General features: G+C 37.9%; 1 protein-coding gene across 1 annotated transcript in view; it reads right to left on the reverse strand.

The window, feature by feature from the left end:
* Positions 1-8,849: 8,849 nt before the first annotated feature.
* GXYLT2 (glucoside xylosyltransferase 2) overlaps positions 8,850-24,130 on the reverse strand; it is a 30,357-nt gene continuing 15,076 nt past the window's right edge. Inside the window, exons 2-7 of the mRNA XM_032212202.1 lie at positions 23,714-23,906; positions 23,330-23,461; positions 16,346-16,597; positions 14,497-14,620; positions 13,671-13,843; positions 8,850-13,077 (exon numbers count right to left, since the gene is read on the reverse strand). Coding sequence (XP_032068093.1) covers positions 12,895-13,077; positions 13,671-13,843; positions 14,497-14,620; positions 16,346-16,597; positions 23,330-23,461; positions 23,714-23,906 — 1,057 coding nt within the window. The 3' untranslated portion in view covers positions 8,850-12,894. The remainder of the gene's footprint in view (positions 13,078-13,670; positions 13,844-14,496; positions 14,621-16,345; positions 16,598-23,329; positions 23,462-23,713; positions 23,907-24,130) is intronic.

Raw genomic sequence — 24,130 nt, forward strand, 5'->3', positions numbered from 1 at the left:
TTCTGCCTTTCCTCTTCCCGCCGGCTCGGGAGCGCGCTCGGGGAGGCGGGTGGAGACCAGGAGAGGGCGGGGCCGTCGGGGAAGACGTCACCGCAGCTTCGGCGGGACACCGCTTCAGCGCCGAAAACTCGGTAGTGCTCTTTTACCTCGGAGATGGATTCACCTCCCACCTCCCCTCTCCCCTTTTCTTCCTTCTTTTGCAAAGATGATTGGGGTGGGAGGACCCGGGCATTCGCATGTTAATACTTTCAGACGAGCGTTTAAGGTGGTGTTTCTCAACGTTAGCAACTTTGAAGATGGGCTGATTTTTTTAACTCCCAGAATTCCCTAGTCATGCTCCCTAGGGGATGCTGAGAATTGAAGTCCGCCAATCATTTGCTGAAGTTAAAGTATTTATCTGGCTGAGGTGTACCTGTTTATTTTCACTCCACCTTTTTCTTCCTTCTCCTTTAGACAGAAATTACTTTCTCTTGTAGCCACTATAGAAAATTAGCACCCACTCCTAGAGAATGAAATATTTTGGGGAACCTTAAAAGGCAGGGTAAAATATTTCCCCTAAAGGAGAAATGGGGAAAAATCTTGAGGCAGAAACCAGCCCCAGTCCCCCTCCCCCAAGCAGAAACGCAGGACGCCAGCTTTTACAAATGCAAATTTGGTAATCCATTCAGAAAGACTAGGTCAGATGGAAACGCCAGATAAGCAACACAATTAGGCAAGCCAAAGGATGTCAAGATTAGCTCAGACAAACACATAGGACAGGGGTCCCCAAACTTGGCAACCTTTAAGACTTGTGGACTTCAACTCCCAGAATTTTGGGAATTGAAGTCCACAAGTCTTAAAGTTGCCAAGTTTGAAGACATCTGACCTAGGATTTGCATTTCCCCTTTTGCCTATAGCCAGCCATGACTCCATTCTCAACTCCGTTTCGTCAGTTGTCCCAGAACTGCATGCTGCGTGTGTGATGGTTCTGTTTCAAAGGTGGGTTTTTACTGGTTCGGCCCAGATAGAGTTAACTGGTAGTGGTGGCGGCAGAGGGCTTCACCCACCCGCCCGGATGCTTCTGTGCATGTGCAAAAGCGTTGTGCGCGACTGAGCGAACCGGTCATAAAAAAATTGGAAACCCACCACTGTTCTGTTCATCAATAAATTTACTTTCTTAAGCAGCTTCCATTTTATTCCCAGTTTGGAACTCGACCCGGATTTTTCATCCAGTATCACATGGTATAGAAGGGTTTTACTAGAAGAGATTTGCTGCCTTTGAAAGATTATTTATTTATTTATTTATTTATTTATTTATTTATTCAATTTCTATTTGCAGTGTGGAAAGTTATCATCCAGCCCTCTCCCAGAAAAATGAAATATTCTAGGAAATATTGAAAAGGCAGAATATTATATTTCTCTGGATGTGAAAAGGAAGAAAAATGTTTTATAAAGAGAGAATAGCTCCGTGTAGCTTCCTGCCTCCACCCACTTTGTCAATGGGCCATTAAGAAGGCCAAGCCAGTCCCTTTACATAATAAAGAGTTCTCCCCTTCAGATCCAGGGAGATGGGATTAAGGCATGATAATATTAGCCCTTTACCCAACTCACCACATGGCATCTGAGAACTCAACCAAACCTGGATTCAAAACACAGCCTAGAGAGTTGTCCCTGCATGGCCCCATGAGAGTCTGACAACCAATCAGAATACAAGATCAAGATCAAAGGCTAGAGGGGGATAAAACCAGGGACTCAGCATCTCAGTTCGCCCTTCCCTTCTCTTCTCCACCAACATTGAGGCATGTGATCATGGCTGGGGGGTCAAATTTTATACCCCTCAGATAGGGTTCGTAACTTAGGAGTCCTCCTGGATCCACAGCTGACTCTCGATCATCATCTGTCGGCTGTGACCAGGGGGGCATTTGCCCAGGTTCGCCTGGTCCGCCAGTTACGACCCTACCTGAATCGGGAGGCTCTCACAACAGTCACTCGAGCCCTTGTGATCTCTAGGCTGGAATACTGCAATGTGCTCTACATGGGGCTGCCCTTGAAGTGCATCCGGCGACTGCAGTTAGTTCAGAATGCGGCCGCGCGAGTGATAGTGGGCGCACCGCGGTTCGCCCACATAACACCCATCCTCCGCGAGCTGCACTGGCTACCTGTTGATCTCCGGGTGCGCTTCAGGGTGCTGTTGACCATCTTCAAAGCCCTTCATGGTAGTGGATCTGAGTACTTGAGAGACCGCCTTCTGCCGATTACCTCCCTCCGACCGATAAGATTGCACAGACTGGGCCTCCTCCGAATCCCATCCGCCAGTCAATGTCGACTGGCGACTACACGGAGGAGAGCCTTTTCTGTTGCAGCTCCGACCCTGTGGAACGATCTCCCCGTCGAGATACGCACCCTCACCACCATCCAGGCCTTCCGCGCAGCCCTCAACACCTGGCTCTCCCAACAGGCCTGGGGGTAAGTCTTTAATTTGCCCCACCCGAGTGTTGAATGTTGAATGCAAGTTGTGTTTTTATTACTCTATTTTGTTCACATATTGTTTATTTTGAATTGCACCCCCTCCCTAATGATTGTAAGCCGCCCTGAGTCCCCTCAGGGAAAAGGGCGGCCTATAAATCCTAATAAAATACAAAATACAAATACACCTTTTCTGTTCAGGACTCAAGCCATGTGGTCCTGTCCACCATTAAAACCATCTTTCCAAGCAGCCTCCATGTGTCCAATGTCTTTTGCCCCACATGGAGCCGAACCCAGAAGGACATTTCTTTCAACAGCAGCCCAAGTCAATCAAGTAACTGGGTCTTACATTTAGCCTCTTCTCACCTGGTGCCTTCCAAAGGTGTTGGATTCACCTCTCAAAACGCAGATAAGGTAGGGGAGGTAAAGTTTCATGCATTTTCAGTGCATGAAAATGCACAGTGCATCAGGTTCAAGGGAGCAGTTATTTATTTCAATTTATTTAATATATTTAGTTATGCTGTTCTGGAAACTTAATTTGCTAGGATTATAACACTCAGAACTCCCAGCCATTATGGTGGTAGTTGGCAAAGTTCTAGGAGTCACAAACACTTTCATATCATAAGCTGGGAAATTTGCAGTCCAGCTAAGTCTTCCATAAGTTGCTTAAATGACATGAAGGGGAGATGCTTGAATAAAGGCAGAACAACCATGCCCTTCTATTTTGTTATGTTATTTCAATCAGTTTCAAATAATTTTAAATCTAACAGGATTTAATCAAATTAAAATAATTAAATCCAATTCAGTTTTTGCCCATTTTTGGAGTTCCCTAAGCACACAATGGGGAATAAATGTCAAAAGGAAAATACTGACATCTGCTGTTTGCTTAGCACACTTGCCATAAGTTGATTAGAGCACCTAGGTTAGGATCATGAATTGATTATATATTATTATAGAGTACATAGATTAGGATTTTGGTTGTGTGTGGTTGTGTACATGTGTGTGTGTGTGTGTGTGTGTGTGTGTGTTTGTGTGTAATGGGAAGCTGAAAGCAAACTGCCTTCTAGCTTTCACGGCATTTTGAATGCCAGGATTCTGGATCCTTAAGCCTAGGAGTTTTAGCTGCTACCAGATCCATCTGTATAAAAATTGACTTAATTTTGACTTAAGTTAATTAAGTCATCTATGATTTAATTTTGGATGAGGGGGCAGACTTACCATGCATTACTGAGACTTATGTCCCCTTTCAAAATTTGTCCACCAGGATTTTGGGTTGACGCCAGCCACATTCTATGGGGGATGGGGTGGGGTGCTGTAGCCATTTTTTTTCAGTGAGCATCCCAACGCGTGGCTGGGTACAGCTAGTTAGTAATATAGTCACTAAGCAAATCTGGTTTCTCCATTGACTTTGCTTTGCATAAGGTCACAAAAGGTGATCACATATTTTTTAAAGATAACTGATTTCATAAATATGAGTCAGGTGGTTTGACATCTAAGAGGGCATCAGATTGACAAAAATATACTAGAAAGGTGCATAGAAGATTTATTATATAAAGATTGTACTATTTCTTTTGACCAAAAGCCTTTCTAAGAAGCTAAGTGTTGCTTTTTTTGGGGTATCCTGCATTTTGGAAGTTTAAATCTTTTTAGCAGGGCTGGGGCTGTTGATCAATGTCCAGCCCCATTTAGACTGAATGGATGGTGTGTAATTTTAACAATTGTATTTTTTATTTTTAAAATTTTTAAATGCTTCTTTATCTGCCTGTAAGTCGCCCAGAGTCCCAAGGGAGTGGGCGGCATACAAATTTTATTAAATTGAAATTGAAATTTAGAAACAAATATATCTTGAGATATATTTATTTCTTTGTTCTTCCACTGTTCAGCATTATTCATTCTTCCTTTAATTTCTTGCAGAAGTACTACTAAAATAAAGGGAGGAAACATCCGTGAATTGTCCTTGAAATGTTAATACTCTATACTTCAGAATCTATCTGGATAAAGTTAGAAAGAACCTCTTAAGGAGATATCCATCATCTACTGAATATCTTATCCATTAATATCATAACACTTAAAAGGAAGTCACTTTTAAAACAACCCCAGGGCTCATAGAGAATTTTTTTCTCTTTTTTTCTTTGCAATTTTCAGAATGGCAGAGCCAATTTGTCATTCCATGTAAGAAATGACAGCACTCATCCATCTTAACAATTCTTCCTGGTAGTTTTGCACATTATGTCTCAGTGTCCAATAAGAAGATGAAACAATGGTCATCTAGGACACAGGGACACACACACACACACACACACCAGAATTGTGAAACAATTAGTGAAACAACGATCTGCAGTAGCTTGGATGAGAATTTAGTACAGATACAGCATCATACATCTCCAAATCGTTTTTTTTTTTAAAAGTTAAGTAGGTTGTGTAATGCAGTGGTGGAATTTGGTGGGTTTTTTAAAAGATAACTGATTTCATGCAAATGCCTTCTTTGGATTCTAAATCCAAAGGCCTATGAAACCAAGAGATGTAATATCCTACTAATATTTTAAATGCTAGTTAGTTTTTCAATCTTAAATAAGGGACACTTTATGACTAGGTACACTTATTACACCAAAATATAAAAATTGTTTTTGAATATCAGATGGCTTAATTTGTACAATAAGCTAAAATAAAATAACTATGGATTATAAATTACACTGAGTCTATAAAATCAATTAAGCCAAAACTAAACCATCTTAAGCTTGTTTAGTGCACAAAGTAAATCTTGTTGCTGTTAAAACTGAATGCATCTCATATTTGAAGTTTTAAGTGAAGAAAGAGGTAGCATAATCTGCTCCCAAATAGGACTGGACAGTGAAGTCGAAACTATTTTCTGTATTTTCCCATATAGCTGCCTTTTCTAAAATACTTCCAGGAACTTTAATTATTTATTGTGACTATAAATAGTCTTGTATTTGCAGTTCTCTGCATTAAAAACATGAAATGTAAATTAATAATAAAACAATGACAGTAGGATCAGATGAAAGCAAGATTAAATGAACAGCAATCCAAACCAAAATTAGTAGCAAGATTGAACAATACAAATTACAGAATCTACTTTTGCACAAATAACTAAAAAATGAGACAGCCACTTTTTAAGATCCAGTTATTTTCCTTGATCCATATTCTAAAGATAAACTAGGGAGCCAGTTTGGTGGAGTAGTTAAATACCAGTCTACAAACTAGGATAGTGTGAGTTCTAGCCCCCCTTGGGCAACTTTGGGTTGATAAAAAAAAGTTGTGAAAAAATGCTAAGAAAGAAATATTAGGAAAATTATTAAGGTTTCACTAAACCTTTCAAGTCTATATCTATCATTACAGCAGGGATGTTAACATCACAATAGCTATTATTAAAACTTTTACTGTATCTAGTTCTATATTTTGTATTTTTAAGTTGATCTGCATTCATGAAACTGACTTTCAGTTCACTAAATTCTCCAGACACCATACTCCATGTTTTTGGAAACCATCTAATAACTTACTGATACACTGCAACAATTTTGCACAGAATTTATTGAATGTATTGGATCACCTTTCAAGAGTGCAGTTTTTTAAATTTCTTATTACAACTACCCTGTAAAATAAGACCTTCCCGGATAATAAACCCAATTGGGCTTTTGAGTGCATGCGCTGAAATAAGCCCTGCCCCTAAAAGCCAACACAGTTCTAGGCTACATAAACAGAAGGATAGAATGAAGATCACGTGAAGTGGTAATATCACTTTATAATGCCTTGATAAGGCCACACTTGGATACTGCATTCAGTCGCCACGATGTAGAAAAGATGTGGGGACTCTAGAAAGAGTGCAGAGAAGAGCAACAAAGATGATTAGGGGACTGATGACTAAAATATATGAAGAACGGTTGCAGGAACTGGGTATGTCTAGTTTAATGAAAAGAAGGACTAGGGGAGACATGATAGCAGTATTCCAATATCTCAGGGATTGCCACAAAGAAGAGGGAGTCGAACTATTCTCCAAGGCAACTGAGTGTAGAACAAGAAGCGATGGGTGGAAACTAATCAAGGAGAGAAACAACTTAGAACTGAGGAAAAATTTCCTGACAGTTAATCAGTGGAACAGCTTGCCTCTAGAGGTTGTGGGGGTTGTGAATGCCCCAACACTGGAAATCTTTAAGAAGATGTTGGATAGCCATTTGTCTGTAACGGTACAGGGATTCCTTCCTAGGCAGGGGGTTGGACTAGAAGACCTCCAAGGTCCCTTCCAACTCTGCTATTGTATTGTATTGTAAAATAAGCCCTCCCCGAAAATATTGCAACACAGCAGCAGCCATGAAGTGACCACGTTTGCTGCCTCCTGCACCTCAGAAGTAATAAGACCTCCCTGAAAATAAGGCCATGCATTTATTTCGAGGCTCAAAAGAAAATAAGGCCCTGTCTTATTTTCGGGGAAACATGGTAACCTTACACAGCATGGTTGTTGAATAGGCTACAATGGATTCACATATCATGATCATACTAAGACTTAAGTAATGATTAACAATATTCTATGATCAGCCATGATATAGTCTCCAAATTAACCCAAACATGACTTGCAAAACCATCCTTCATACTTGAAACATTGTGCAAATCCAGAAAAACAGGTTTTGTTCAAAAAGAATGGTTAATAAATACTAGTTTTATGAACATAGGTTGCCAATTTATATCAAAGTGCATCACTCATTAAGACATATTCCAGCAAAAGCTGTGACTATTCAAGCTATAATCAAATCCTTAGCCAAGACATGGATGGATTATGGTAATCAGGTTCTGAGGAAATATGCCCTATGATTTGTCATCTTAAATAGATTATTAATAATTACTACAATTTGGGAGCAATTTCAAAGAAGAAGTTTTGGGGAAATCTTGGAGCTAGACAAATATGCATTGCTAAGCTTTGACAAGTCAATTTTGTACCTAATTCTATTCATCCAGTCACCTATCTTTGAGGATTAAGAAAAAAACTACTCATAGCTAAAAATTTGAATTATTAGCAAGAAGAAATAAAAATGTTACCATAATAAATTAGCAAGCAGAAATAAAGGATATTTTGACTTGTCATTAAGTCAAAATTATATCATTACCTACTGATATAGAAGATAGTGCAAACAAGAAGAAAGCTTTATTCACTGCTTGTGTGTGTGTGTGCAATGCTGGATACATTTGACATTATCCGTTGCTCTTTATTTATTCAGAATAACAGAAACTTGTCCCATTATGCATTCTATCCTCTATTTCTTTTTGTTTAGTCCTTTTTTGTGATCCTATTGTTTAGTTTGTCAAAGATCCAGATTGGTTGGATATCAACGTCAGAAAACACCCTTAATATTTTCATGCAAAACCAACCATAACTTTATCATATAAATTATTCATAGCTAGAACAAATGTGTTTTCTGTGCATGTATACAAGATTGAACACAACTATTAATTTGTTCTAGAAAAACAGAGGCTCATATTTGCTGAAAGTTGGTTTATTTACCTGAAAGGTCTAAAATTATAAATGACTTTAAATACACTATAATTGCCTCCTTAGGAGTCATAAATATTCAGTGCACGTCATCAAACAGAAATATACAAGTTAGTAAAGTGACATGACATTGATTGCAATTTTACAGACACAAGTAATGCAAATTCCATTTTTCATTTTCCACTTAGATGGAAATCGGCAACGGTTTGCCATGTAGAAAACCTATAGGTACACAATTATCAACTAACTTTAGAAGCAGATGGAGATCAAACCTGTACTTTACATCTCATCAAGAAGTTTCTTAGTGCTAAAAATATTTTTTTCTTGACTACAACCGGATTTAGAACAAAAAAAATAAGGTGAGAATGAATTTTTAAGTTGTATCAACATTCTGGTGACTCTGGCATTCTGAACATTATAAAGATATTATTCTAGTAAATTAAAGCAGTGTGCCAATAAAGGAGAACATTTGTAATTCGGGGTTGAAAAGAGTGCTCCTTCGTGCCCTCTGAGCTTGGAGGGTTGTTGCTTTTTTTGCAGATGTTTTATTACACAAACTCTGTAATATCAGTGCTAGCAACGAGTGGAATTTGATCTCAGTTTATATTCTAGTGACTTGCCCTGACATGTTGATAGGAGTGATTTTACAGGTTCCGTGGCTGGCCTGCTTACTGTTAGCTTGTTTGGGAATTCCTCAATTGGGATATTGTTTACTTCTTGATTGTTGGTCTGATGTTAATCTTGGAGTTAAATCTATATTCATCTGGATGCTAACTGCTGGTGGGGTGGGGGTGTTTCGGTCTTTTTGTTCCCTTTTTGGCTTGTTGAGTGTCTCTTTTGCATAGTATGTAGATATTGTTTATGTCTATGTCTCTATCAATGGCTAATTTGTCAGAGTGCCAGACTTCTAGAAATTCTCTAGCATTTTTGAACTTGGCTTGGTCTAGGATGGCTAGTTTCCCAGTTGAAACTATAGTTAAGTCTGCCCATATGTTGTGCAATTAGGGAGTTTTCATCATGTCTTCTGACTGCTAGTTGGTGTTCATGGATGTATTTTATCAGTCTTCTACCTGCTTGTCCTATGTAGTGACTCTTGCAGTCATTACACAACAGTTTGGGGCAATGAAAAGTCTGCAAGAAAACAACCAAACTCAAAGAGCACCAAGGATCCCTTAAAGTAATTTGGCAATAAGACAAATTCCTTCCAAATCAAGGTTAAATTCATATACATCAGATCACAATTAAAAAAGCACCTTTGGGATGACTATGATCTGGATAACTAAGAATCTCTATATACATAGAACTGTATCTATATTGACAGGCTATTTTGAGTTGTGATTCTTCAAGTCTTTGAGATAATAATCTGGCAGCTATTGAAAGCAAGTGTACTTGCAGTTGGCACTAAAAGGAATTTTGGCACATTCAACATTAAAATCAATAGGTATAGACATGTCTAGGTCTGCAAAGGATCAATCAGCTATAGGTAACACTTTGCAGATAGAAATGTATTTAAGATTGAGATTTAGGATAGGAACTGGTGACAGTTCATCAATATAACTATTCTCCTTTTAATTGTAGATGTAAACAATTTATTACAGCCCTATAGTTCATTATTTGGGTGTTTGCTATTCAGTTACTGACAGAGTTTAATGTACAGAGCCATCAACCAGAAAAAATTAAGCGACTATAAGGCAATTAGAGATTAAAGCATAGTTTTACCACAAAATTATTAAAACAAGAATATAAATTCACTCGTTTCTCCAGTCCTGTAACCTTAATTTACCTTGGTTTACAATTTTTTGATGGCAGTCTTTCTACTGAATCACAATAGGTAGCAAATCCCCTTCTCATATCCTAATGTAAAAAATAACACAGCATGTAGATGAGGAAATTGAAATAAATATTTATATGTGTTCTATATGTAATGGTTATTTTTTTAAAATCAGTAATTAATATTTTGTATATATTAACATTGAAAAAACGTTATTAAAATTATAATATGAAATGTGCTGAAAATTGCAAGCTATTTATTTAAACAAGTTAAGCATTTATCCAGTAAATATATTTATATAATTATTTTAAAATTTTTCTTAAGAGATTTGCAATGTAGTCTACTAGCAATGCCCCAAGAACAGAACGCAAACTGATATTTTTCCTTGCATAAGTCTACTAATACTTTGCAGAACTGTTAGTGTTAATTCACTATTAGAAAATTAAATTCTTTATAAATCAAGTGAAGATATAAAAAGTATTTTAGGTTTGCTTGTTTTTAAAAAAGCAATCCAAAATATAATGCAACATTGCATTTTTTGTAAACATATCAAAATATGGTAGAGATAATACTTTATGTGACAAGAAAGTTAACTGTTTCCTTCTTTATGTTTAAAATCACACTATCTCTGAAAAGAAATTTGAATTCACAAAAATGATTTTTAAAAACCTGCTCTGGTAACACACCAGAATTCATTATTGACTTTGAACAATAATGATAATCCTCATGTCTATGCTTTGAATTCAATTTCCAATACATCTACTAAAGTAACTCAAATCAAAAGTTCAAGTGGAGCAGAATTCCTACTACAAACTTTAGGTTATTTTTCTTTCAAAGAAAACCGCAACAGCAATGTTGCTTCAATGTATGGCAAATCTCAGAGAGTTTTGTGATGTATATCCAAGTATTTTTCAATCTTCTTTGAGATGTGTATATGCTTGTGAGTATCATACAGGAGATATAAAAAGGTTAAATAAAGACACTCTATTTGAGAAATTGAACTGGACAAATTCTAAATCTGTCCTGGAATCAAATACTGTATCAAATACCACTTTTAAAAATCTTTGCACTATGAGATTTTGAAATATTTTACAGGGCACCTGAGATCCTGCACATGAATGGAGATTTAGCAGAGAGCAACTGATCCAGGCTGTAATTCACGAAGTGAAAAATGGCCAAACTCACGTTTCAAAATTATATCAATTTTCCATGTTTTTTAATTCTATCCTTTGGGGGGATAATATTAGATCTTTTCATCCCTTTGAATATTATATATGCTATAAAATACGCATTTACTGTAGCTCTTCTTCCTCTTCCATGGGCTTGATTTTCTAATACTTCTTATAAAAATCTACCCTTTCTTTTTAATAATTGCTAGGCAAAGCATTCTGAATTTTCCTGCAGTTAAGTTATACTCAAGTGAGATTTCAGTTTTAAAAACAGGTACAAAAGGGAAGACCTTTTTGTGAGAGACAAAAAACACACAAATCCACAAAGGAGGATGTGGCATGCTGTTACCCTTTTGGTTTTGCTGTTACACTTTAAGGAGCAATAGCATCAGACAAACTATTTTGGCATTAGTATAGTAGCAGTTTCAAATTCACTTAACTTATCCACAGGGTGACACATACAAATCCAACCAGATTTTCTTTTACCCTCTGGTTGATCTCTTAGCTCACCATCTCATATGGTTCCATTCTACAGGTCAGGTTGCAGTCATAACAGGCCACACTAACTAACATCAAATTCACCCCCATAGACCATCTTATTACTAAAGTGAGATTTTGTTCAACGTGTAGTAAATTCTGTCCTATGTTTTAGCAGATATTTGGCAAGAATGTAAAGAAGGAAACAGTTCTAAAGCTGCTTCAGAGAGTAATATAATGAAAAATACGGTTGTCCCTTATGTTCTCCTTACTACAAAAATATTTGAGGCAGAAAAAAGCTATCTAGAACATATTGTACAACTCTATATGAAACATCTGTTCCTCAAATTCCATATGCAAAATGACAAAAATATATTCCTGTAAATTGTTCTTCATTTTAACTCAGGAATGGATAAAGGTGTTTGGAAGAATAGCTGTGTTTGGAATAATAGCTGTCTTAATCACGTGTAGCAAAGATAGCAGATAACAAAATTGATATATAAAAACTTGGTGAGATAATAAATACAACTATATGTTACATCATGCAAAGTGGAGAATATCACCTTAATAACTAGTGAAAACATGTTTCAGACAAGAATCTGCTTGGTTCATTACACACAGTCCTTCCACCAATCTGTAAAGAAATAACACCAGCAATAGTTGCTGATTTTATCATGTAAACATTAGCAAAAAGAAGAAATTAACCTTCACCTTACTATCCTCAAGTGTCAAAGTAGCAAGGTTGACAATCCTTCTGGTTTTAAGATAAGTAACATCCTGTGGTGAGTCAAATGCCATGAATGGAAGGAAAGAGGAAGGCTAATTTCCCCTGCTGAAACAGCTGAATGGACTAGGTTCATCTCAAAGACAATTATATGGTACCAAAAGTGGATACTCTGTGAATTGGTGTAAAGCGAAGGATAAAAAAAACCAAAGGCATCTTCTACTCTAGGTTTGAAGAGAGTTGATAGTATGGAATGCCAAAATCCAAAAAGATACAAACATCAAAGAGCAAAGCATCAAAGCAACAACATACATTGAATGATGAGCTGCAAAATCCATTCCTCTGTGATTGTACAAGCTAAGTTATATCATTAGGTATTATCAGCACAGTTATTTTCCAGCACAAGAAATATTGTAGGAGCTTTCTCTTAGAATTACAGAGAAATTCTCCTTGTATCTGTGTCTTACAGTTTCCAAATATTTATGTTCCTCAAGTTACCTGCAACAGTATTTTTCTTTTCTTTTTTTCCAGAATTCAAACCATTGCCATACCTTAACCATCAAGCTAAAGAATGGCATGGTCATTATTATAATTAAATAAAAGCCTTCCCATTTTGCTTAAGCAACAACTGACTCAATGCAATCCTATACATGTCTGGTCAGAAATATCTTACTAAGCTTTATGAATCTTACTCCCAGGTACCTGTTTACAGAACTGTAGCAAAAAAACCAGCACAGAACTTTTAGTTCACAGCCCCAAGGTGGGATATGATGGGCGACAAAAGCTCCATTAAAATATATTGCTATGATTATAATCTGAAATTGGCTCCAACATTGACAATCACATGTTTTTCATAGACCTTCTTCATGGTTCTCTCAATTTGTTTCAGAAAAACTTGTGGAATTCGCCCACATAAAGTGTGTACAGTATTGAGGAACTTGGTCTGGAGAGGATAGTACATCGACTGGAAGAGATTGTCTTCAAAGGAAAACTAAAGAGGAAAAAGATACAAAAATGTAATCAGCAACCTTAAATCATTGGTTCATGGTTGATACTTACAAGTGTCATCAACTCCTACTTGGCACCAATATAAAACACATAGTCTGACTCTTATTTATTCCATCTCCTCATCCTCATCTTTAGTAATTTTTTATATTACTTTAATATCATTATCACCCAACTTTTCGTTATTTTTTGTCATCATATATTTAAGCATTAATTCAGAAAAGTACCACCTTCAATTTTTTTTTTACTTGAACATTGGGATAAACTGAACTGGGGCTCTTGATTCTGAATCTGGCTGAAGAAGTTGTGTTTTATATGTCTGGCATTGCATTACAGTAAAAAATTGACAGTCTCTGGGGACAAATATGGTATCATGGATGGAGTTCTATAATAGGAGCAAGAGGTCCTAATTTCAAGCATCTATGCAAGTATAACATTCACTGAAAATTCTGAGTAAGTTAGAAGCTCTTAGCCTATTCTACCTTCCGGGATTCTTGTAACAATAAAACCCATTACTGATACAATATATTGCAGCCTTATTTTATGCAAGAACTTGTGTTTTCGCAAAACATCACTTACATCACGTATCACTTCATAGAGTGCTTTGAAAGTAGGTTGTTTATCATCATGATAGACACCTCGATTCCCATGCAGAATTGAAATGCCTTCTTCTTCTGCTCCTTTGCAGTTACTGCCATACATGCAGTGATCTGGTCGATAATTCCACTGACAGGGAAAGAGATAGAGACATTCTAAAAGGAAGTAAAATAAAAGCATATAAAAGAGAGAGAAAAAATTAGCCAAGAGTAGAATGACTCTTTTTTTATGACCCCCGTAACCCCTTAATTTTTTGGGGGGGAGAGGAGGGAGACTGGATGAAGCTGAGAGTTTATTGGCCAGATGTCCTTCCTGACTCTGACACCATGTGGAGTTCTCAAAAGATTTTTTTTCTTTCTGCCCTAGGAGAGAGACATCTTCCACTACATAGGAGTGAACTCTCAGCTTTCTGAGTGGCAGACAACCGTCTTCACCCCTAGGCACCACACTACTCTATTATTCAGGAATAGAATTATGTATAGGAATTAGCTTTAAATACAAGACATGGAAAGAAATCAGAAAAAATAATAATTTTGTAATAATATTATATAAATGATGAATCCAAATATACATAATTCTTATTTTTTTCCTGCTTGCTCCAATCAGTATGGTTTTTGAGATAGAATTTGCAAAAGGTGGAGACTTCCAATGATTGGAAAAAGTTGTAGAAATGTATTATGGCATAAAGGAACAATAATGCAACCCGCATACTTGGAGAGTCTCAATTTTTTAAAATTATTATTTTATGCTCAAAGTTAAAATATTGCTATCATTATATTACAATATCATATACTTATAAAGTATGCACCTGGATTGAAGTAAAAAATAATATTTAGCAAGTCCTGGTCTCCCCACGTAATGTAATTTTTATACTTTTGGTATAAAGGGTACAACATCTCTTCCCATTTCAAGCCTGTTGGTATTAAGTTGTTCTGAAATAGAGAAATAAATGATTTGATAAAGAAATTGTAACCACAAATTTACAATCGTAGCAGGAGGAAGCTATAGCCATGGTGTACCTTCTACCTGGGTTCAGTGACTAAACAATATGAAAAAAGTTGCTTTCAACAAGATAGGAATGAGAAGTCATTTCTTCTAAATATGACAAACCAGAAACCTACCTTAGTGTTCTGCCTGACAAATATTCAATCCCCACTGGATGTGATGGCTAAGGATTATGGGAGCTGAAGTCTAACATATCCAAAGGGTACCAGAAGGACTGGCTACACCAGTGATGGCGAACCTATGACACGCGTGTCAGTGCTGACACGCGTAGCCATTTGGGGTGACACGCACAGGATTTCGTGCGATTCATCCTCGGCTCCTGCACGGCCGCCGAGGATGAAAGAATCTGTGCTGGAGGAACGGGGGGGGGCGGGACGTGTGATCTCCCCCACCCACACTCACTTACTGTATCACCGCCGCCCCTTTCTGAGCGCAGGGGCTGCTGGTAAGGCGTGCGTGCCATGCGCACACACGTCATCAGCGCAGCGAGGGAGGACCCGCAGGAGAGGAGCGCGGGAACAGTGCGTGCCTCTCTCCAGTCAGGCCGGCACAGAGAGTCTACTCCTGGGACTGTCGGTTACGACCGCACCACAGCAGGGAACAGCGGAGTGCCAACGGGAACTGTGAGCGCCATTAGCAGCAACTATAAATTGCGCAAAATTATGTTTTTGTCGAAGTGACACACAACGCGAGTTATGCTCGATTTTTTGCCGATTTTTGACACACCACGCCAAAAAGGTTGCCCATCACTGGGCTACACCGATAGTATTCTTAGTGTGGCAATCCTTTGTGTAGAAGCATTTGAAGGCCTATAGTTCATGCGCTTTTACAGAGGCACAATTGAGAGCATTTTAACAAACTGCATCACTGTTTGGTTTGGTGGCTGCAGTGCCTCAGATAGAAAGTCCATACAGAGAGTGGTAAGAACAGCGGAGAAGATTATAGAAAGCTCGCTTCCTGTCATTCAGGATACTGCTTATAAGCACTATGTGATTATTGTTCAAAGCATTGTTAGAGACCCCACAGACCCACTTTATGGTCTGTTTCTGTTCCTCGCCTCTAGGACGAGGTTTCAAAGTATTTCAAAGCAGGACTACCAGATTCTGTAACAGCTTTGTTCCCTATGCCATCTGTCTGATAAACTTGCAAGATTCGTTTTTCTCACCATATACATCTATACATCTGAACTAGACTGTATTATTTCTCTGTGCCATTTAATATATGTGGATATATGCATATGTATGATGTATGTATGTATGTATGTATGTATTTAATCATGTTTATGTAGTGCATATTGGAGGTGGTGACCCTTTAAGAGATGTATGCAACAAAATTTCATTTTAATGTATGCCAATTAATGTACATTCAAAGTGACAATAAAGTTATTCTAAGTCCTCTAAGTCTTCTACCGAAATAACTATTCTTTAACTATCTGTCTTAGAACCAGTTTGCGTACTTATTGATCTGTGTGGTGCACATTTCTAAAAAAACATAGTCCATGTTACATTTTCATCATGCCAATGCCATCTGTACAGAAAGAAGCTAAAGTCCACAATCTGTCAAAGTTTTACACGACTAACAAGAAATGGAGTAAAAATCAACTATACCCCAACAAAGATATTCTTCCCAAAAGAAATAAATGATCTCCTTACCTTGAATTGGGTATTTCTTATTCGGGTTAAATTCATTAGCATGACACCAGAATTCACCCCAGTGGTTCCATAATATGGGTGGCGAGCAAAACGACTATACCAGCCAATCTTTGGTATTTCGTGTTCTGGTGCCATTGCAGCCAGCTGGGTGGCATTGAAAGTTCTCAGAAAGCCCCAAATGTCATCAATGGGTCGCAGGAATAAGACATCGGTGTCCACATACAGAAGGGAATCCACATCCTTCAAAATCATCTTGGTTGAGAAAGCCCAGATGGTTAAGAAAGCCATATACACAGGAAAACAAAAATAAATATATTGAAGACTCACCAACGGATATACCAATCACAAGGCAATACCTCTGACCTGCCTTTCTGTCCACCAGCTTTATTTTCCTTTTAGTGTTAAGGAAGTTACTTTCTAACAGTTACAAGGAAGAGTTAAAAGGAAAATAGATTTAGAATTGATAGTTATTAAAGAAGTGAGGCCTTTGAACTGTGGTGCTGGAGAAGACTCCTGCGACTCCTTTGGACTGCAAGGCGATCAAACCGGTCATTCCTAGAGGAGATCAATCCTGACTGCTCTTTAGAAGAACAGATCCTGAAGATGAAACTCAAATATTTTGGCCACCTAATGAGAAGGAAGGACTCAATGGAGAAGAGCCTAATGCTGGGAAAGATTGAGGGCAAAAGAAGAAGGGGATGACAGAGAATGAGGTGGCTGGATGGAGTCATGGAAGCAGTAGGTGTGAGCTTAAATGGACTCTAGAGGATGGTTAGAGGACAGGAAGGCCTGGAGGAACATTGTCCATGGGGTTGCAATGGGTTGGACACGACTTTGCAGCTAACAACACCAAACCTGTAAGAGGAATCCATTACTTGCTTCACAAATCTCCTTTGAAATGGCAAGCAATGTCTTCCTTTCTTAATTGCCAACCCTCCTATTTTTGCCTTATTCAGAGGGCTTAGAGACGAACCAAGTTACATCTGTTCAAGTCGTAAGCCATGTCAGGCACTAGAGAGTTTATGAAGGCACAGTCTACAAAGTTTTCTTTACTCCAGCAGGAATTTTAGTTTTATAATGGAACAACCTATGTTTCCATTCAGCACAGATTGCTGGACAAACTTCAAGATCCTATTATATCTCCTTGTTCAGACAAAAGCAATTATATCTGCACTCCATTTCGGTCTTTCTCAATTTGTTTTTTCCTTTTGATCTCCTGCCATACAATGATCCAATTCGACTTTTAAACTCTATGCCTTATCCATATGTTACTAAATCATAACTTTGCCCAGACCTGATGTATTACATCATCTGGAGATGATGATAGCTCATGTTTGGCCCACCTGAAGGAACCAAATTAGGGGAGGTGGATTTATTAGAATATGAGGTTGTTTCAGATATCTTCCTGTAACAAACAAGTGATCAAGAACTGAATTCCAATCTTTCAGCATACATGCAGGGCGTTCTGTGATTGAGCTGTAGCTCTTTGCCCAGCTTGAACTGCTGGAAAGAATTGTCATGGAAGACACTGGTTTACTAGTTATATTGATAATAGTATATCAAATGAATGGATGATAATCAGGTTATTAATTCTTGTTTGTCATATACCCTCTTGTGCCATCATGTTCGTTATAAATCTACCCCTAATTTCATTAATTTTAAACAACACAGCAGAGTAGATTTGAGGCTTTTCATAATGCCTTTTCCCTAGTTTATCTCCCCTCTAACTTTTATAAAAAAAAAACCTCCTTTTAATTGTCTTTATTCCCCAAAAACCTTTCTGATTAAATTTGCTGGCACTATATCATGAATACTACAGTGAAGTTCTATCTTTGCAAACCCTAAATATTACTATCCTAACTTACAAATAGAAGGTTGGGGATTGAACCCCATGTTCCTTTTTGTTTTTGCAGCATGGGTAAGCTAAAATATAATACATAAAGCCAGGTATATCTTTAGGCTAGTAATAACAATGGAATGTACTCAGATATAAAAGCTTAGCTGCCATGTTTTTAAAAATACGTTTTATTTATCTGTTTTAGTTATCTAATTTAGAAACCATCCATCTCCCTGACCGAGAGACATGGAATATAGGCAATAAAGAAAACTCTTAAAAGCTAAGTCTAAATCAACTGAATTGTAATTCTCCTACAGTCATAGATAGAGATGGGCCTCCATAGAAATTGAACGAACGAATAGACATCCTTTGTATGAGCCTTGAAATACCAACATCCCTTTTTTAAAAATACATTGCCTTTCTTGAATAATTATGGGAGCATACTCTTATAACCAAAAGTGACAGGTTAAATAATCAAAATAAAGTGAACCAAATGATTATTTTGGGGTGTATCTTTCATTGGTTTGCAAGTGAGTAATTTACACAAGATGTTTACCGAACCCGATATTCTACTAAGGAACTCTAGGACTTCTTCAGATTCTTCTCTCTGAATCAAAATATAACCCTTTTATGTCTTTAACATAAGTATTCACCAAGTTTAATGTGCCATCTACAGATAATCCTCAACTTACATCATAACTGGGCCCAAAGGTTTTGCTGTTAAGAGAAACACTTGTTAAATGAATCTTGTCCCATTTTATGACTTTTCTTGCAACAGTTGTTAAGTGAATCACCACAGTTGTTAAGTTAGTAATGTGGTTGTTAAATGAATCTGGTTTCCCCATTGACTTTGCTTGTTGGAAAGGTTGCAAAAGGTGATCACATGACCTCGGGAGACTGAAACCATCATAAATGTGAGTCAGTTGTCCAGCGTCTGCATTTTGATCACATGACCATGGGAATGCTGCAACAGTAGTCACTTTTTTCAGTGCTGTTGTAACTTTGAACGGTCATTAAATGAATTGTTGTAAGTCGAGGAATACCTGTACTGAGGGTTTTTTCCATTCTTTCCAGAAAGTATGTGAAGCCTCCATTGAGCTTAAGATTCCTATTTTGCCTTAAAAACCTAAGGCAAAATCAAAATCAACCCCCCCTCCTTTTCTCTGAAATTTAGTCACCAAAGCTTGTCTGCCCCGTAACATGAAAAATACATTAATTTTGTTTCTCCCATTCCTCCTTTCCCTTTTATTTCATATTACAAAGAAGTTAAAAAGGGAGATGGAAATGAAACCAAGGCACAGACTGTCTTATATTAGTGATTATACATTAGTCATTCTAGCAGCCTTTTTGGCTAAAGTACATTATAAAACTGCCACTAATAAATAAGCAGAAGTGCTGAAGAGTTCCAAAACAAAAAGCAGATTGTGTTGCAAGTCAGCAAGAAACGAACATATTATCTGTGTCAGAATATGAACAGCACTTTATTAAAGTCTGTACAGGGGTGACAGCATGAACTGTGAGTCTTATTAACTGAAAAGGAGCAGTACACTGAAATAAAAAGTGGCAAGCTCCTAAACAGTACAATGACAAAAAAAAATTGAAGCAGCAACTGGATGCTACAGTTCTTGGAGAAAATACCTCCTGCTAAGAATGACAGTTGTCACTTTCTAATCTTATTGTGTAAACACTTCTATTACTCTCTCAAGATACTACCTAGAAAGAGCTGGTGCAATTTCACCAAAGTATTATATCTGAAAAGTTAGGTAGGATGAGTAAATTTCTCCCAGAATGCACATGTCTATAAAAGTAGGTTTGGTCTATGTTCTTTTTATTTTAAATAAAAATACTGAAAAATTTATCAGAAGGGCAAACTTGGAAAGGGCAGCTCTCTTTATCATTGGAGGTTTTTAAGAAAAGTCTGGAAAGCCGTGTTATAAACAGCCTTCTGCTTGAGCAGGGGACTGGACTAGAAGACCTCCAACATCCTTTCCAGCTCTATTCTGATTCTGGATGCAACAGTGAAAATAGCTGCAATATAAAACTGAGTGTGTCATCTTATTCAATCTTAGTTTGCCTTGAGGTAGGCACATGATGCATACCAGGGATGCGGTGGCTCAGTGGCTAAGACACTGAGCTTGTTGATCGAAAGGTCGGCAATTTGAATCCCTAGTGCCGTGTAACTCCCGTTACTTGTCCCAGCTTCTGCCAACCTAGCAGTTCGAAAGCATGTAAAAAATGCAAGTAGAAAAATAGGGACCACCTTTGGTGGGAAGGTAACAGCATTCTGTGCACCTTCAGCGTTTAGTCATGCTGGCCACATGATCACAGAGATGTCTTCGGACATCGCTGGCTCTTCGGCTTTGAAATGGAGATGAGCACTGCTCCCTAGAGTCGGGAATGACTAGCACATATGTGCGAGGGGGACCTTTACCTTTAGGCAGGTGAGGCTAACAGACCAACTTTATTAAAAGAAACAAACTCATTCTTAAAGTGGACAATTTCATATATATATATATATATATATATATTCTATTGTACAGAACAAATAAGAATGTTTGGATCATGGAACTCTAAGAGTCACACTATTTTAATGTGAGCGATGCTCTACCTAACAGGAATAGACATTATTTAGTGTAATCGTTTTTTGTCTGTTCAGCAATGTCCAGTTCTTGGAAACTGCCTGGACAAATCCCTGCAATTTTCATGGCAACTTTTTTCAGAAATGCTTTGCCCTTAACAGAACCAGAGGAAGTATGGAGTGAACTTTAAAAACTTGTTAAAGATGAATATGAAAAAGGATTGCCTAAAATTGGGAAACAAAAAGCAAACTGAATGTCAGAACAAACCATAGAAATTGCCAAGAAGACAAGTCAAAGCCAAGAAAAACAAACATCTCAGAATCTTAACAAGGGATTTCAGAGAGCTGTTAGAACAGACAAGAAGCAGTATTACAACAACATCAGTAAACAAACTGGAGATGGAAGCAGACACGGAAAAACAAGGAAAATATTTTTAAAAATCTGAGAGTCCAGAAGCAAGTTCCAACCTTGGAAGTGATATGCCAAAGGAGACTAGTTGACAGATAATGATCTATTCGAAGGAGAACAAACCAAAATGGAAGGAATATACTGAAATACTGTACAACAGTAACTTAGACAATATCTCCTACTTATGAGAACTTCTAGTACAGAAAATGAAATTAAATCTGCACTTAAATCACTGATCACCAAGACCACAGGAATTGATGGAAATACCCATTGAAATATGACAAGCAGCAGAAGAAGAATCAGTAAAGTTTCTAAGCAAGCTATGCCAGTGAATTTAGAGAATGACACAGTGGTTGAGAGACTGAAAGAGGTCAATCTACATTCCAATATGAGAGAAAGAGAGAGAGAGAGAGAGAGAGAGAGAGAGGGAGGGAGGGAGAGAGGGAGATATTTAACAGAGTGTGCCACTAAACTATCATGCAATATCCTTAATCTGACATGCTAGCAAAATAATACTTGGGATCATCCAATGCAGATTATAGCTCTGCATGGAAAAAGAGACACCAGATGTTCAAGCTGTGTTTAGAAAAAGCCGAGAAATATAAGTCATTATTGCTGATGGACCCTGGATAATTGAAAAAGCCAAAGAATGCCCCAAAGAAGACACTATGTGCTTCATTGATTATAAATGCTGCTAGTTTCAATGGATGGAGTTGGTAATTACCAGAATAGCAGAAAGCACAGAGGTGAATTAATTTCCTCCTGCTGAGAATTGATGGGAAAATCTTTCTTGCAGTCTGATATATGCACAGAGGAAATCCCCCACTAGCATCTCTGGAGAATTTGCCCAAGAAGCAGCAGCATCTGCAGAGAATGGATTGTCTTCAGACATGAAGCTCTGGAGGAGTAAGCTAAATTTCTCTTTCCCATAATCCCAACTATTACCAAGGCCCTTCTCTAATTGGGTGCTACTTACAATACAATCTTCCAGCCATAATTAGGTAACGGTAAAGGTTCCCCTTGCACATATGTGCTAGTTGTTCCTGACCCTAGGGGGCGGTGCTCATCTCCGTCTCAAAGCCGAAGAGCCAGCGCTGTCCAAAGACATGTCTTTGGTCTCTCAAAGACCATGGTCAGGTGGTCGGCATGACTAAATGCCAAAGGTGCACGGAACGCTGTTACCTTACCATCAAGTGGTCTCTATTTTTCTACTTGCATTTTTACATGCTTTTGAACTGTTAGGTTGGCAGAAGCTGGGACAAGTAATGGGAGCTCACTCCATTATGCAGCACTAGGGATTCAAACCGCCAAACTGCCAAGCTTTCTGATCGACAAGCTCAGTGTCTTAGCAATAGCAATAGCAATAGCAATTAGACTTATATACCGCTTCATAGGGCTTTCAGCCCTCTCTAAGCGGTTTACAGAGTCAGCATATTGTCCCCAACAACAATCCGGGTCCTCATTTTACCCACCTCGGAAGGATGGAAGGCTGAGCCACTGAGCCACCGCGTCCCCTCCAAACCATAATTAAACATAGGTAATTTAAACCAGAATCAGAACCAGTTCAATAAACATGTATTGTCCACACTGCATCAGTTTCTTTTCCAATGCATTCTACTGCTGCCCTGGCTATCCATCAGTTTCATGCCTTGGTTACAATAATCCCAATATGTGTTAGTTCATAAGTTCCATCTTTCCCAGTAGGCATGAGAATGATGGATATTGGGGACCTATATCCAGGAAACATTGGGTCTTCAGAATGGTTATCTAAACCGGAAATTCAATTTAGACTGCAATCAGCCACAAAGTCAGTAAATGATATTTTCATCTACTTGATACCTTTCTGACCTAACCTCATAATACAAATCTTGAAATAAAACCTATGAAGCATGAAACCAATCAATCCCTATCTTTTTCTTGTTGGCTGAGACAAGTTAGATGTTATGTGTTACATCTCTTTGTTATTGTACTGTATTCAGTTGAACAAGCGTATGGAACAACGATCTTGATTTCCTTGTTCTGAAAAGATACAACAGGGCAATAAAGGAACTGCGGGCATAAGGACCATAATACCACTTTGCATTTAGGTTTTTAACTTTAAGACCAATAAAGCCTCTTTATGTCTTTTCAGCTTCACCTATGACATTTTGAGTACCTTACCGGAAGAAAGAGGCGTTGGGCAGCACATGGCTTGAATAATTTTCTCCACTCTTCAGCGTTTCCAACTGAGAAGGAGATTGGGTAGACATTGTATTCAAACTTCTTTGAGAAAGAGGTAGGCCATTCCTCTAACTGCAAAGCACAAGAAGGAAAGGGAGAATTAGCATTACAGGGAGGGTGCCTTTATGGAAGCAGAAATGCTATTCAAACTTCTTCCACTAACATCATGTACTAAGGCTGAGCTTTACTGAGAGTTTAGGAGCAGAAGTTCAGCCACTATTAACTCACGGCTGACAGAGCTTTCTAAGGGAATCTATAGCCTTTTAAACAAATCTGAGGCTTAGCGGTTGTTTTTAAACAAAGAAATCACTGAAAGAGACTCACTTTCTTCTCAAATTCTGGCTTCAGGGAATCCTCAGCAAAAATATGAAATTTGAGCTTCTTGTTGCTAAAAAGAACTGCTGATTTCAGCATGTTGAGAGTTTCTAGCAGCCGGTCGCCACATGCTACAACCGCAAGATGCATCCATTGCACTGAAGAAAACTGGGCTGCAGAATGCTTTTGGTCCTTTGGTCTCCTAAAAGTAATTATTTAAAAATGTACATGGATCATAATCAACGTTTTAGAGGTACCGTGATTAAAGAAATATATATATTAGAAGAGGTTGCCACCGCTTATTTTCATTTAGGTTACTGAATCAACAGGTGATTAAGATAACATCTTCCTCAACTGCTTTCTATCAAATTTACTTTGAGTGTTATTATATGGAGGGAACTCTGCATAGCAGAGGCAACAAAAAAT

The sequence above is a fragment of the Thamnophis elegans genome, chromosome 2 (assembly GCF_009769535.1).
Source record: "Thamnophis elegans isolate rThaEle1 chromosome 2, rThaEle1.pri, whole genome shotgun sequence".
Lineage (NCBI taxonomy): Eukaryota > Metazoa > Chordata > Lepidosauria > Squamata > Colubridae > Thamnophis > Thamnophis elegans.